This window comes from Chrysemys picta, chromosome 8, assembly GCF_011386835.1.
Source record: "Chrysemys picta bellii isolate R12L10 chromosome 8, ASM1138683v2, whole genome shotgun sequence".
Classification (NCBI taxonomy): domain Eukaryota; kingdom Metazoa; phylum Chordata; order Testudines; family Emydidae; genus Chrysemys; species Chrysemys picta.
The window spans coordinates 35,465,081-35,479,026 of NC_088798.1; the positions used below are offsets into that span (position 1 = coordinate 35,465,081).

The following is a 13,946-nucleotide window of genomic DNA, read 5'->3' on the forward strand; positions in this document are numbered from 1 at the left end:
TCATGCCCCTCCTCTATCTACGCTACATTGGTGACATCTTCATCATCTGGACCCATGGGAAGGAGACTCTTCTAGAATTCCACCATGATTTCAACAGCTTCCACCCCACCATCAACCTCAGCCTGGACCAATCTACACGGGAGGTCCACTTCCTAGACACCACAGTACAAATAAGTGATGGCCACGTTAACACCACCCTATACCGAAAACCCACCGACCGCTATGCCTACCTTCATGTCTCCAGCTTCGACCCCGGACACACCACACGATCCATCGTCTACAGCCAAGTACTGAGGTACAACCGCATCTGCTCCAACCCCTCAGACAGAGACCAAAACCTACAAGATCTTCACCAAGCATTCTCAAAACTACGATACCCGCATAAGGAAATAAGGAAACAAATCAACAGAGCCAGACGTGTACCCAGAAGCCTCCTGCTACAAGACAAGCCCAAGAAAGAAACCAACAGAACTCCACTGGCCATCACCTACAGTCCTCAACTTAAACCTCTCCAACGCATCATCAGTGAGCTACAACCCATCCTGAACAATGATCCCTCTCTTTCACAGACCTTGGGAGGCAGGCCAGTCCTCGCCCACAGACAACCTGCCAACCTTAAGCATATTCTCACCAGCAACCACACACCGCACCATAACAACTCTAACTCAGGAACCAATCCATGCAACAAACCTCGATGCCAACTCTGCCCACATATCTACACCAACACCACCACCACAGGACCTAACCAGATCAGATACAACATCACCGGTTCATTCACCTGCACGTCCACCAATGTTATATATACCATCATGTGCCAGCAGTGCCCCTCTGCTATGTACATTGGCTAAACTGGACAGTCACTACGTAAAAGAATAAATGGACACAAGTCAGATATCAGGAATGGCAATATACAAAAACCTGTAGGAGAACACTTCAGCCTCCCTGGCCACACAATAGCAGATGTAAAGGTAGCCATCTTACAGCAAAAAAACTTCAGGACCAGACTGTAAAGAGAAACTGCTGAGCTTCAGTTCATTTGCAAATTTGACACCATCAGCTCAGGATTAAACAAAGACTGTGAATGGCTAGCCAACTACAGAAGCAGTTTCTCCTCCCTTGGTGTTCACACTTCAACTGCTAGCAGAGCACCTCACCCTCCCTGATTGAACTAACTTCGTTATCTCCAGACTGATTCTTGCCAGCATATTTATACCTGCCCCTGGAAATTTCCATTACATGCATCCGACGAAGTAGGCATTCACCCATGAAAGCTTATGCTCGAATACATCTGTTAATCTTAAAGATGCCACAGGACTCTCTGTTGATTTTATGATATATCAAAACATTTTTGGCTCTGAGATTTTGTTAAAGTAATCATTTGTGTTTTAGATGCCACCGCCTAATCAAATGCCATCCCTGAATCAACCATTTCCACTATCAACTATCCGAGAAGAGTCTTCCATTCCTAGAGCGCATTCAGAACAAAAATGGGTTTATCCGTCAGAGCAAATGTTTTGGAATGCTATGCTAAGGAAAGGGTAAGTAAACTGATTTTACCCAGTAGAATGTGTGCTAGTCTGAAGACTGCAAAATAACTCATTATGTGTTGATATTGTATGCATTTAATTAAGGAGTTGATGGGCTCCAGGCAGTAATCAGTCAGCTTGTTCAGAGAAGTCCGTATCCTTTCAAAACGTTTCTGAGGAGTAAATTGGTCTTAAAAACTTGGTCACTATGGATTTTTGTAGTCTTTTTTTATTTATTTTTTATTTTTTTAAACTAAAGTTCCACCATTGTGAACATTAGATCAGGTCCACTGGTGTTAGCAACATGGAACCCTTCATGTAGACCAGGCTTCTGTGTCTGTCAGTATCATAAAATCAGCTAAACATTCACTAAACAGGTTAAGTTAAAATGTTAAAAATGTTGGTGGCTGCAGGAGCTTTGGTTATAACTATTGGTTGCCTAGTGTTGACTAGTATAGAAATTAAAATGGTTTTAGCAATAGTGCGATTTCTTTCTTTTTTTTTTTTTTTTTTTTAAGTGTAGACAAGGCCTGAATGAAGGCTCTTAGCCTAAAAAATGCTTTGGATCAGTAATGGGAGAGTGAGACAAAACTCCCTTTTTCATACAAATAATACGTGTCTAAAGTGTGTTCTTGTTGAAACTGTCATATTTAAACTTATCTTTTGAAGGTCCAATTGATGATAAAATACAGTAGTTATTTATAGCACTGTATTCAAAGTAGTAAAACTTTAGTCCATGTATTATAAACCATCTTAACACTAAGGGCCTGATCCTGCAAACCTGTATGCAGGTGTTTAGCTTTACACACATGCTTAAATGTAAGCTCATGTATATGTGTGTGCTGGATTAGGGAATAAGAGAGTTATTTGTACATGACTCTTACATAATTTTTTTCTTTATCTAATATATTTATCTATCGAAAATGAATTTGGGTTGCATCCTACACAAAATTTTCTAAGCGTTGTGAAATGTAAACTAACTCTAGATAGCTTTGTCAACACATTCCAATACCATGACTTAGCTCATGCTGTTTATTTGTTCAAACTGTGATTAATGTTAGATAACTTTCTATGTACAAATTATAGTTAAGTAGTTAAGAGGACTAAGCAGGGGACTGGAAGCTAGCAATGCATGACTTTTGACTCTGACAGAGTTGCTCTGTAATCTTGGGGCAGATCTTTTACCTCTCAGGGGAGATGGGGAATTTAAGCTCCAATATTTGTAAAAAATTCCAAAACAGTGTTCCTTTCTTAGATGGAGGTGGAAAGATGATGACATAAACCCCAAAGATATGAATAATATTATCAAGATTCACAATCAGAACAATGAGCAGGCTTGGCAGGAGATTTTAAAGTGGGAAGCTTTTCATGCTGCGTAAGTACATTTGAGATGAAAAACAAAAAATTGCTTTTGTTCTTTCTACTGTAAGTCTTTAAAAGTTGGAATGGTTTCAATTTATCCAGAAAATGACCTGATGTTTATAATTCCAAGACTTTGAGACTTGTGTGTTTTTTGGATGTAGTACCAAAATCCCTTAGTTAGGAACAAAGGTTTAACAAGATTCAGTGACTGAAAGTTTGTCAGCAACGTTTTTAAACTGGAAATAAGATGGAAATTTTTAATGGGTTAACTAACAATTGGAACATATTATCAAGGATGGGGTAAATTCTCTATCACCTGGAGTCCTCAAATCAAGATGATCTATCTTTCTAGAAGATATATTGTAATTCAGCCACAGGATGGGGTGCTACATGCAGGAATCACTGGTGAAATTCTAAGACCTGTGATATGCAGGAGATCAGACTAGATGATCATAAATGCCTTTCTGGCCTTAAAATCTATTGTATTAGATTATCATACTTTGTGCAGGATATTGGTGGCGGAGGCTATCTGAAAGCTGGTTACGGATCCCGTCATGTGCGTCAGTATGCTCCAGTCTCTCAGAGTAAGTTAGAATAACCTAGGGGCTGCTTTAACTTGTGCTGGAAATATGTCATAAAACTGGGCATACGGGGTCAGACCAATGGTCCATCTAGCCAGGGCCGGCTCCAGGGTTTTGGCCACCCTGCGATCGCGATCTCCGGCAGCAATTCAGCGGGCGGTCCTTTGCTCCCAGCAGGAGTGAGGGACTGTCCGCCGAATTGCCACCGAATACCTGGACGTGCTGCCCCTCGCCGGAGCGGCCGCCCCAAGCACCTGCTTGTCAGGCTGGTGCCTGGAGCCGGCCCTGCATCTAGCCCAGTATCCTGTCTTTTGACGGTGGCCAATGTTATTGCTTCAGAGGGAATGAACAGAACAGGGAAACTATCGTGTGCTCCAGTCCCAACATCTGGCAGTCAGAGGCGTAGGGACACCAAGAGCATGGGGTTGCATCCCTGACCATCTTGTCTAGTAGCCGTTGATGAACCTTTCGTCCATGAAGTTATCTAATTATTTTTTTGAATCCAGCTATACTTTTGGCCTTCACAACATCCCCTGGCAAGAAGATCCACAAGTTGACTGTGTGCTATGTGAAGAAGTACTTCTTTATCCTTGTTTTATATCTGCTGCCTATTAATTTAATTGGGCAACCTCTAGTTTTTGTGTTCTGTGAAGAGTAAATAACACTTCCTCATTCACTTTCTCCACACCATTCATGATTTTATAGACCTCTATCGTATCCCCCGCAGGGAACCATATGTCATCTGAGAATCAGCAGAGCTCCACCTTACCATCTCCCTCTGACACACCCTCTACACTGGGGTGAGCGGCTGTTTGGTGCAGGATCACACTCTGCCATTTTTACACCAACTGAGTACACCCCTGCTGTGGGTAATGCTTGGCCCACAGTCTCCTTCTACACTTGAGTGGTCTATTCAGAAAAGAAAATCTGGCCCAGTGTGATCCCATTGGCCAGAAATGATCTCTAGTGTTTTTTCTTCCATAATGGATACTCTTATTGCTGCCCTCCCCGATGGAGATACCGCTGAGATATGTTAGGTCACACTGTTACTTTCATATTTACTGAGAGCTTACTGCTGACTTGTAAATGTATTTTAAAGTAACTGTTTTATTATTTCAATAACTGATTTTTTTACCACAACTTTTTCTAATAAACAATTTATGTATCAGTAAAACAAGTTCTTAAAGTGTACGTTATCTGTCTTAAAACTGAAAGTGTCTTTTTAATTGCCTAAAATATATTTAGGGAATGCCCATGTGGACCATCGTTGATCCGGTTTGGAGGTAAAGCTAAGGAGTTTTCACCCAGAGCCAGAATACGCTCATGGATGGGGTACGTTTGCAGGACCAGAAATTTTTTATTTTTCCTTATATGTTGAAATGTGATGTAGAAGTAGATTTTTAAAAATGCTTTAGAACTACAGTTTCAACCTATATTTACCAGAACAGAGGATTTTTGAACATATATTGTTGTAAAGTAACCTATATAGTACATATGACTTGTGCCCATTTTATGAAATGTCCTCTTGATTTAATAGCTGGTGTTAATTTACTGAATTCTCTTTCCAGATATGAACTTCCTTTTGACAGACATGATTGGATTATTGATCGTTGTGGGAAGGAAGTCAGATATGTTATTGATTATTATGATGGTGGTGAAGTAGATAAGAATTATCAGTTCACCATCTTGGATGTCCGTCCTGCATTTGATTCTCTCTCTGCTGTGTGGGACAGAATGAAAGTAGCTTGGTGGCGTTGGACTTCATAACTACACTGAATCTGTGTTTTCTCAAATTGAAGATGAGCTGCCATTTGAACTTTAAATAAAGATCATAGTAACTGTGCTTATCTGCATTAACCAACATTGTCCTTATCTCTTGGGGAAAACACTATGCAGTTTTGTATGAACAGATATTTCATACCATCTTTAATTTAAAAGTAAGGTACATGCTTTTCTCTTCCTAGGTTTATTTCAGTGTTCAAGTTCCCTCATAGCTGGAAAATCTTGTGTGTACTTCACAGTCAATTAAGACTAAACTACATAAAATTAGTGACTCACAAAGTTCCAGGCACAATGGGGCCTGACCCTGATTGAGCCTTTAGGCACTACTACAATATAGATAACAAAAAGTGGGAGTTTTGTAAAAGTTTTTACTTGGTCATTAATAGTGGTACATGGATACCATGATGGTGGGTGTGGTGTAAAAGTCTAGGTAGATAATTTATTGTTGCAAACTAATTTATATACAGTTATATACCGGTATTTTACTCATCCATATCTAAAGCTGCTGAGATTATTTCAGTCGGACTAACTGTGTAAATAAAAAATATGGCATGTGAATACTTGTAAAGGTATGTTAAACTGAAACTAATATAGGAAGAGTTGTGCCATTATTTTCAACAGACTTTTTTTTTTTAAAGAAAAACAATTAATAATTAGAAACACTGTGGTTACTTTTTCTTTTAAAATGCCGCTTCTGTATTGTATTCCAAAAAGCAGGAAATAAAATGGACATTTCAGGGTAGTTCAGTTTCATTTTTGAAGTTATGAAAAATCCATAGGGTTTGAGTTAATTGAATATATATTTAAACGCCCATTGTCTTCAGTGGGTATTACATGGACACCATGAAAAGCAGAATTAAGTTGTGTGTTAAATTTTAATTTTTGTGGCGAGTAACTGCCTCTCTTAAAGAAAAGATAATAATTGGACACATTGTTCAGTTGTCACACATTTTGTGGAGTATATTGTTAAATTAAAATTTCTAGCCAGTGTTTTGCAGATTTGGTAGACAGTAAATTACTGTATGCTGAAATGTGTTGTCATTTAAAAGGTATAAATGTAGAGTATCAGAAATGTTAAGCTATTGATTTGACTTGCTGTTCTTGCTATCATAACGTAGATACATCTCTACCCTGATATAACGCTGTCCTCGGGAGCCAAAAAATATTACCGCGTTATAGGTGAAACTGCGTTATATCGAACTTGCTTTGATCCCCCGGAGCACGCAGCCCTGCCCCCCCCGGAGCGCTGCTTTACCGTGTTATATCTGAATTTGTGTTATATTGGGTCGCGTTGTATCAGGGTAGAGATGTATTTAAAATTACTTATTGCATATGGTGTAGCAATTTGAACAATCTTACATGCGTATAGTAAGGGAAATTACTTCGTAATAGTTTTCTAACTTGATATTCCCTATAAATCATACTTTGGGGTTCTGTGGCACCAGGAGCTCAGTGTAAAGCTTAAATTAATCCTCCCTTTCCTCCTATGTCCTATTCTTGAGACTGATCCATCCACACACGTCACTTTGGATTGGTAGGAGTAACTGAATACTATGTATTCTAGGCCCTCTAGTGGGAAATTTCTCCAATATTACATAAGCCTAACTTTTGGATGAAGGGCTGTGTGTAATTGGATTTATATAGGAAACTACCTTCAGAGAGCTGTTTTGCAATCAACTGACTTTCACTTCATGAGGAAGTAACCTCATATCGCTCCTACTTTGAAGGTTGTAGTGGAGACCACCTTTGTTGTCCAGAGGAAAAGTTCCCCCTTCAGAGGCTTCCAGAAAGTATTCCATAGCCTAAAGTCTAACATAACTGAGGTGCTTTTTCTCTCTCTGTTCTTGTTCAGAATAATCCTGTTCTATAGCCATCTGAATTGAAACCAGTTTTGGACAATAAATAATCCACCTGAGATTTATTTACTATTGTGCAAGAAAAGGCAGAGCTACTAGGAAGATAAGTGGACAGCCGATGAAACCTACATTTGCTAGTGGAAGGGTTACAAACACAACATAAGCAGTTGAGATTAGCACATGGATACTCCCTGTATGATGTGTCCTCACACCTTACAAATACGTTTTGATAACTTGTGATACATACAGTCCTGATGCTTTATGTCTCATGCAAAACAGAAAAGGTAGCAATACTTAAATCAGTATTCAAAAACTTCAAAAAAAACCCCTCATCTACCTCATTGATTGCAGAAACAAAATGGCTTCATTATCATTGAAGTTTTCAATGAAGAACCAGAAGATGTCATATACACCACTACTTGAGTTTACCTGTCTTCTAGTATGCTCCACTGGCTGTGTATGGATTCAAGTTTATTCTTTGCAATGCCTGAATATTATTACTTAGATGTGATATCTTGTCATTTGATTCTCTATTTTAATAAAGTGAACTTTTTTTACTTTGCTGTTGTAATATTTTGTAGTTTTAGACCCAAGCTGTTAGTGCTGGTGATGGCTTTTCCCAAATTTGGTGATTAATGAAATGATTCTGTTTACACCCTGTACTAGATTAGCCTTTCTACGTCTGTTACGTAACTACACAGAACTGTGTCCGAGCCTTCGTTGGAGAATATGCTCTGCATATATTCAGATGAGGAGGGCATCTGAGAAGAGCTAAGAAGTCTGCTCAGTATTAGCTTGTAGTAGTAGCAGATATTGAAGCAAGAGCATATGTGTAACGGTTAAAGATTTGTCGAAGATTCACCATGTGTAAGGGGAGTGCAGAGGCCTGAAGTGATGCATGATCAACAGCAACCAAATTTCCAGTTCTACTGGAAAGAGGGAGATTCTATAAACTGAGAATTTAGGTTCTGATTCAAAGCACATAAATCAGTGGAAAGATCCACTGATTTCAATTACCCCTAGGCTAAGGCCTGGTCTACACTACGGGTTTAGGTCGACTTTAGCAGCGTTAAACCGAATTAAGCCTGGACACGTCCACACAACGAAGCCCTTTCTTTCGACTTAAAGGGTCCTTTAAACCGGTTTCTTTACACCACCTCTGACGAGGGGATTAGCGATAAAACCGGTCTTTGCGGGTCGGAATTGGGGTAGTGTGGACGGAATTCGACGTTATTGGCCTCCGGGAGCTATCCCACAGTGCTTCATTGTGACCGCTCTGGACAGCACTCTCAACTCAGATGCACTGACCAGGTAGACAGGAAAAGACCCGCGAAGGTTTGAATTTCATTTCCTGTTTGCCCAGCGTGGAGAGCACAGGTGACCCCGCAGAGCTCATCAGCACAGGTAACCGTGATGGAGTCCTCCCAGGATCGCAAAAGAGCTCCAGCATGGACCGAACGGGAGGTACGAGATCTGCTCGCCATATGGGGAGATGAAGCAGTGATAGCTGAACTCCGTAGCAGTAAAAGAAATGGAAAAGTATTAGAAAAGATCTCCAAGGCCATGAAGGACCGAGGCCATAACAGGGACACACAGCAGTGCAGCGTGAAAATTAAGGAGCTTCGGCAAGCTTACCACAAAGCCAGAGAAGCAAACGGAAGGTCCGGGGCAGAGCCGCAAACTTGCCGCTACTACGCGGAGCTGCATGCGATCCTAGGGGGTGCAGCCACCGCTACCCCAACTGTGTGCTATGACTCTCTCACTGGAGAAACACACAGGGAAGACGGTTCGGGGAACGAGGAAGATGACGATGGAGGTACTGTAGGTAGCTCACAGCAGCAAGGAAGCGGAGAAACCGGTTTGTGACCCTGGACCTGGAACCAGTAACCCCCGAACTCACCCAAGACCCTCAGGGCACACAGGAGACCTCTGGTGAGTGTAACTTTGTAACTATTTGTAAACATTACAAAAAAAAAGCAAGCGTGTTTAATGATTACTTTGCCCTGGCAATCGCGGCCAGTACATCTACTGGAAAAGTCTGTTAACGTGTATGGGGATGGAGCGGAAATCCTCCAGGGACATCTCCAGAAAGCTCTCCTGGTTGAAATGGGGTGATTTTATTAAGGGGACATTCAGAGGCGCCCGTTCCTGCTCTTCTGACCAGAAATGTTCCCCGCTGTTAACCACGCGGTGGGGGGAGGGGTGAAGTGATCATCCCAGAGAATCGTGTGTGTGTGTGTGTGTGGGGGTGGTGGTTTACTTGTGTTTGTGCCGCATGTTAACCGGGAAACCGCAGCCCCCTCCTTTTACATTGAAACCCCATTTTAAATGGACAACCCAATTCATCCTTGATATGGGAAATGCGCTGCTGTTTGCAACCTTTCCCGCATGTTAAGAAGGTTAAAAAAGCCAAAACACTGTGGCCTACGATGGCTGCCTGCAAGCCGAAATATGCGACCTTGTAATGAAAGTGTACCCATTGTTCTCTAAAATGTCTTTTTTTAACCACCTCTCCCTTCTCCTCCGCCAGCTGCAAATGTTTCTCCTTCGCAGAGGCTCGTGAACATTAGAAAGAGAAAACGTAGGACGAGGGACGAGATGTTCACGGAGCTGCAGATGTCCGCCCAGGCTGATAGAGCACAGCAGAATGCGTGGAGGCAGTCAATGTCGGAGATGAGAAAAGCCCAATATGAACGAGAGGAGAGGTGGCGGGCTGAATCGCGGGAAGAACAGAGCAAGTGGCGGGCTGAAGACGATAGGTGGCGTCAGCTTGCAGACAGACAGCAAGAGGCAATGCTCCGTCTGCTGGAGCATCAAACTGATATGCTCGAGCGTATGGTTGAGTTGCAGGAAAGGCAGCAGGAGCAGAGACCACCGCTACAGCCCCTGTGTAACCAACAGCCCTCCTCCCCAAGTTCCATAGCCTCCTCACCAAGACGCCCAAGAACACGGTGGGGGGGCCTCCGTCCACCCAGTCACTCCACCCCAGATGATCGCCCAAGCATCAGAAGGCTGGCCTTCAATAAGAGTTAGTTTTAAAATGCAGTGTGTCCTTTTCCATCCCTCCTCCCCCACCCATCCCAGGCTACCTTGGCAATTATCCCCCTACCTCTGTAAGGAACTAATAAAGAATGCATGAATGTTAAAAAAAATGACTTTATTGCCTCTGCAAGCGGGAGGGGAGGGTGGGGTGGGGTGGTTGGTTTACAGGGAAGTAGAGTGAACCGGGTCGGGGGGGGGGGGTGTTTGGAGGGTTCATCAAGGAGAAACAAACAGAAGTTTCACACAGTAGCCTGGCCAGTCACAAAACTCGTTTTCAAAGCTTCTCTGATGCGCACCGCGCCCTGCTGTGCTCCTCCAACCGCCCTGGTGTCTGGCTGCGCGTAATCAGCGGCCAGGCGAGTTGCCTCAACCTCCCACCCCGCCATAAAGGTCTCCCCCTTACTCTCACAGATATTGTGGAGCGCACAGCAAGGAGCAATAACAATGGGGATATTCTTTTCGCTGAGGTCTGAGCGAGTCAGTAAGCTGCGCCACCGCGCTTTTAAACGTCCAAATGCACATTCCACCACCATTCGGCACTTGCTCAGCCTGTAGTTGAACAGGTCCTGACTCCTGTCCAGGCTGCCTGTGTACGGCTTCATGAGCCATGGCATTAAGGGGTAGGCTGGGTCCCCAAGGATCACGATAGGCATTTCAACATCCCCAATGGTCACTTTCAGGTCCGGGAAGAAAGTCCCTTCCTCCAGCTTTCGAAACAGAGCAGAGTTCCTGAAGACGCGAGCATCATGTACCTTTCCCGGCCATCCCACGTTGATGTTGGTGAAACGTCCCTTGTGATCCAACAGGGCTTGCAGCAGCATTGAAAAGTACCCCTTGCGGTTTATGTAGTCGGTGGCTTGGTGCTCCGGTGACAAGATAGGGATATGGGTTCCGTCTATGGCCCCGCCACAGTTTGGGAATCCCATTTCAGCAAAACCATCCACTATTGACTGCACGTTGCCCAGAGTCACTACCCTTGCTATCACCAGGTCTTTCATTGCCCTGGCAAATTGGATCACAGCAGCCCCCACCGTAGATTTGCCCACTCCAAATTGATTCCCGACTGACCGGTAGCTGTCTGGCGTTGCAAGCTTCCACAGGGCTATCGCCACTCGCTTCTCAACTGTGAGGGCTGCTCTCATCTTGGTATCCTGGCGTTTCAGGGCAGGGGAAAGCAAGTCACAAAGTTCCATGAAAGTGCCCTTACGCATGCGAAAGTTTCGCAGCCACTGGGAATCGTCCCATACCTGCAGCACGATGCGGTCCCACCAGTCTGTGCTTGTTTCCCGGGCCCAGAATCGGCGTTCCACGGCATCAACCTGCCCCAGTGACACCATGATTTCCACATTGCTGGGGCCTGTGCCTTGTGAGAGGTCTATGTCCATGTCAATTTCCTCATCACTCTCGTCGCCGCGCTGCAATCGCCTCCTCGGCTGGTCCGGGTTTCGCCTTGGCATGTCCTGGCTCTTCATATACTCCAGGACAATGCGCGTGGTGTTCATAGTGCTCATAATTGCCGCGGTGATCTGAGCGGGCTCCATGATCCCAGTGCTAGCTATGGCGCCTGGTCAGAAAAAAGGCGCCAAAGTAGTATCTGATGGACCAGGAGAAGGAGGGAGGGCGGGAGGGAGGGAGGGCCGAGTGACGACATGGCGTACAGGTACAGGAACAGGGAGAAACACAAACAACTGTCACACAGAATGGTCCCCCCAAAGATTAAACTGAAAACCCTGGGCTTAGCAGGCCATTGATTTCACGGAAGAAGGGGAAGCAAATGAATACAGAACAAATCTATTTTTTACATCTTAAGCTGGCAGCCGACGGTGCAGCATGAGTGATAGCCTCTCCAGTACGATGACGATGGATACCAATCATAAAATACCATCATCTGCCAAAAGGCAAGGGGCTGCTGCTGTGTAGCAATGCAGCCCCACGTCCGCCAGCACCCAGCATCGCCCTCGGCCTCTTCTGGGTGCTTAGCAGACAATACTGGGCAATTGGCAGAAAATAGTATATTACGACTGGTAGCCATCATCATCGAAACAGTAGCATGTCTGCCCAGGTGGCCATGATTGACAGCCACACCAATACGATGATGACGGGTACCAGTCATAATATACCATCGCTTGGCAAGGGGCTGGTGCAATGCAGCCCTACGGCTGCCAGCCCCATGGCTATCACTCATGCTACACCGTCTACTGCCAAAAGGCAGTTAGCAGCTGCTGCTGTGTAGCAATGCAGTCCCACGTCTGCCAGCACCCAGAGGACATATGGTGACGGTGAGCTCAGCTGAGCTGAGCGGGCTCCATGCTTGCCGTGGTATGTTGTCTGCACAGGTAACCCAGGTAAAAAGGCGCGAATCTATTGTCTGCCGTTGCTGTGACGAGGGGGGAGGGGCCTGACGACATGTACCCAGAACCGCCCGCGACACTGTTTTGCATCATCCGGGCATTGGGATCTCAACCCAGAATTCAAAGGGGCGGCGGAGACTGCGGGAACTGTGGGATAGCTGTGGGATAGCTACCCATAGTGCAATGCTCCGGAAGTCGACGCTAGCCTTGTACTGTGGACGCGGTCCGCCGACTAGAGCACCTAGAGCATTTTATTGTGTGGACACACACAATTGGCTGTATACAACCGATTTCAATAAAACCGGCTTCTATAAATTCGAACTAATTTCGTAGTGTAGACGTACCCTAAGTCTGTTTAGTAAACCTGGGTTTAGATTTAGGTTTAAGCCCAAGCTATCTACCGTCCACACACAAATCAGACGTAAGCCTGCAGACTCGGACAGCATATCCATCTATATCTAAATCTTGCTGCGATGTGGTCCAAGCCCTGGCATTTTGCAGTGTAAATGCAGTGCAAGTCTGGGTGGCCAGGCTTGGGTCTGGAGAGTCTGCTAAATGGCTAATGTTATCCCACAGTCCCCTCGGCCTGTTTCCCAGCCCTTCAATCCCAAACTTCCCACTCAATTCTTAGGAACCGGATGCAACTTCCTGGTTTAAAGACAGCTACTTGGCGTTTAACCCTTTAGTTTTGTGCAGACTGCTCCATGGAAGTGCGCTGCTAGCTGGTCAGAGGAACACAGCTGGATTCTGGTTAATCTCTGGTGTGGTGCAAGCTAGAGATTCAACTTCAGCCAAAGCACAAGAGAGGATTGTGTCTACAAAGCTATATCTGAGTGTCTGGGGGGCCTTGGTGAGTGACCAGGCTGGAGATCAATGCAGAGAATGAACTACCAGAAAATCAAGGATGATAGCACCCTTATAAACCTGCACTTACAGGCACCACCGGAGGACAGCTACCAGCTGCTGGATGAAGGTCAAAAAGTGAACCTGGTACAGACACGGGTCCATGAAGATGGTAGGCAGAACACCTACAGTATATCCTAGTCTGTATTCAGAGGAGTGGTTTGGTGATGGCCCTGGGAAGCAGCTTGAAGTAGAACTAGCAGCAGAGAAATCGCCAGAGCCTGGTAAGTTTCTGCTACAAAATATTTTACTGTTAATATATGGATTGGAGGGTTTTCTGACTATGGACCTATTAAATTATTAATACAAGCTGGGGGCTTAGTGTGCTTCCATTCAGAGCAGAACCCACTCTGGGAACTGAGGAGGGGGAAAAGTGGATGATTCAGGTGTTGGCTGGACCATGTCCAGGTAATGAGTGCTAGTACATGAAACAGTCAAATATACCCAATAAGCAGGTTGGGGCATTACAACTGAACCTCACATAACCCCTCCCTGGTAATACAGCACACCCTTAAAAGTCAGCTATACCTGCACTGTCCTGGA

The 13,946-nt window shown here is 44.5% G+C and overlaps 1 protein-coding gene across 5 annotated transcripts in view; it reads left to right on the forward strand.

Moving 5' to 3' along the window:
• TLCD4 (TLC domain containing 4) overlaps positions 1–7,664 on the forward strand; it is a 93,562-nt gene extending 85,898 nt beyond the window's left edge. For all 5 annotated transcript variants that reach the window (XM_005307535.5, XM_005307539.5, XM_005307537.5 and 2 more), the window contains 4 exons: positions 1,390–1,538; positions 2,782–2,901; positions 4,715–4,801; positions 5,038–7,664. In XM_005307535.5, coding sequence (XP_005307592.2) covers positions 1,390–1,538; positions 2,782–2,901; positions 4,715–4,801; positions 5,038–5,236 — 555 coding nt within the window. In that variant the 3' untranslated portion in view covers positions 5,237–7,664. The remainder of the gene's footprint in view (positions 1–1,389; positions 1,539–2,781; positions 2,902–4,714; positions 4,802–5,037) is intronic.
• Positions 7,665–13,946: the final 6,282 nt, after the last annotated feature.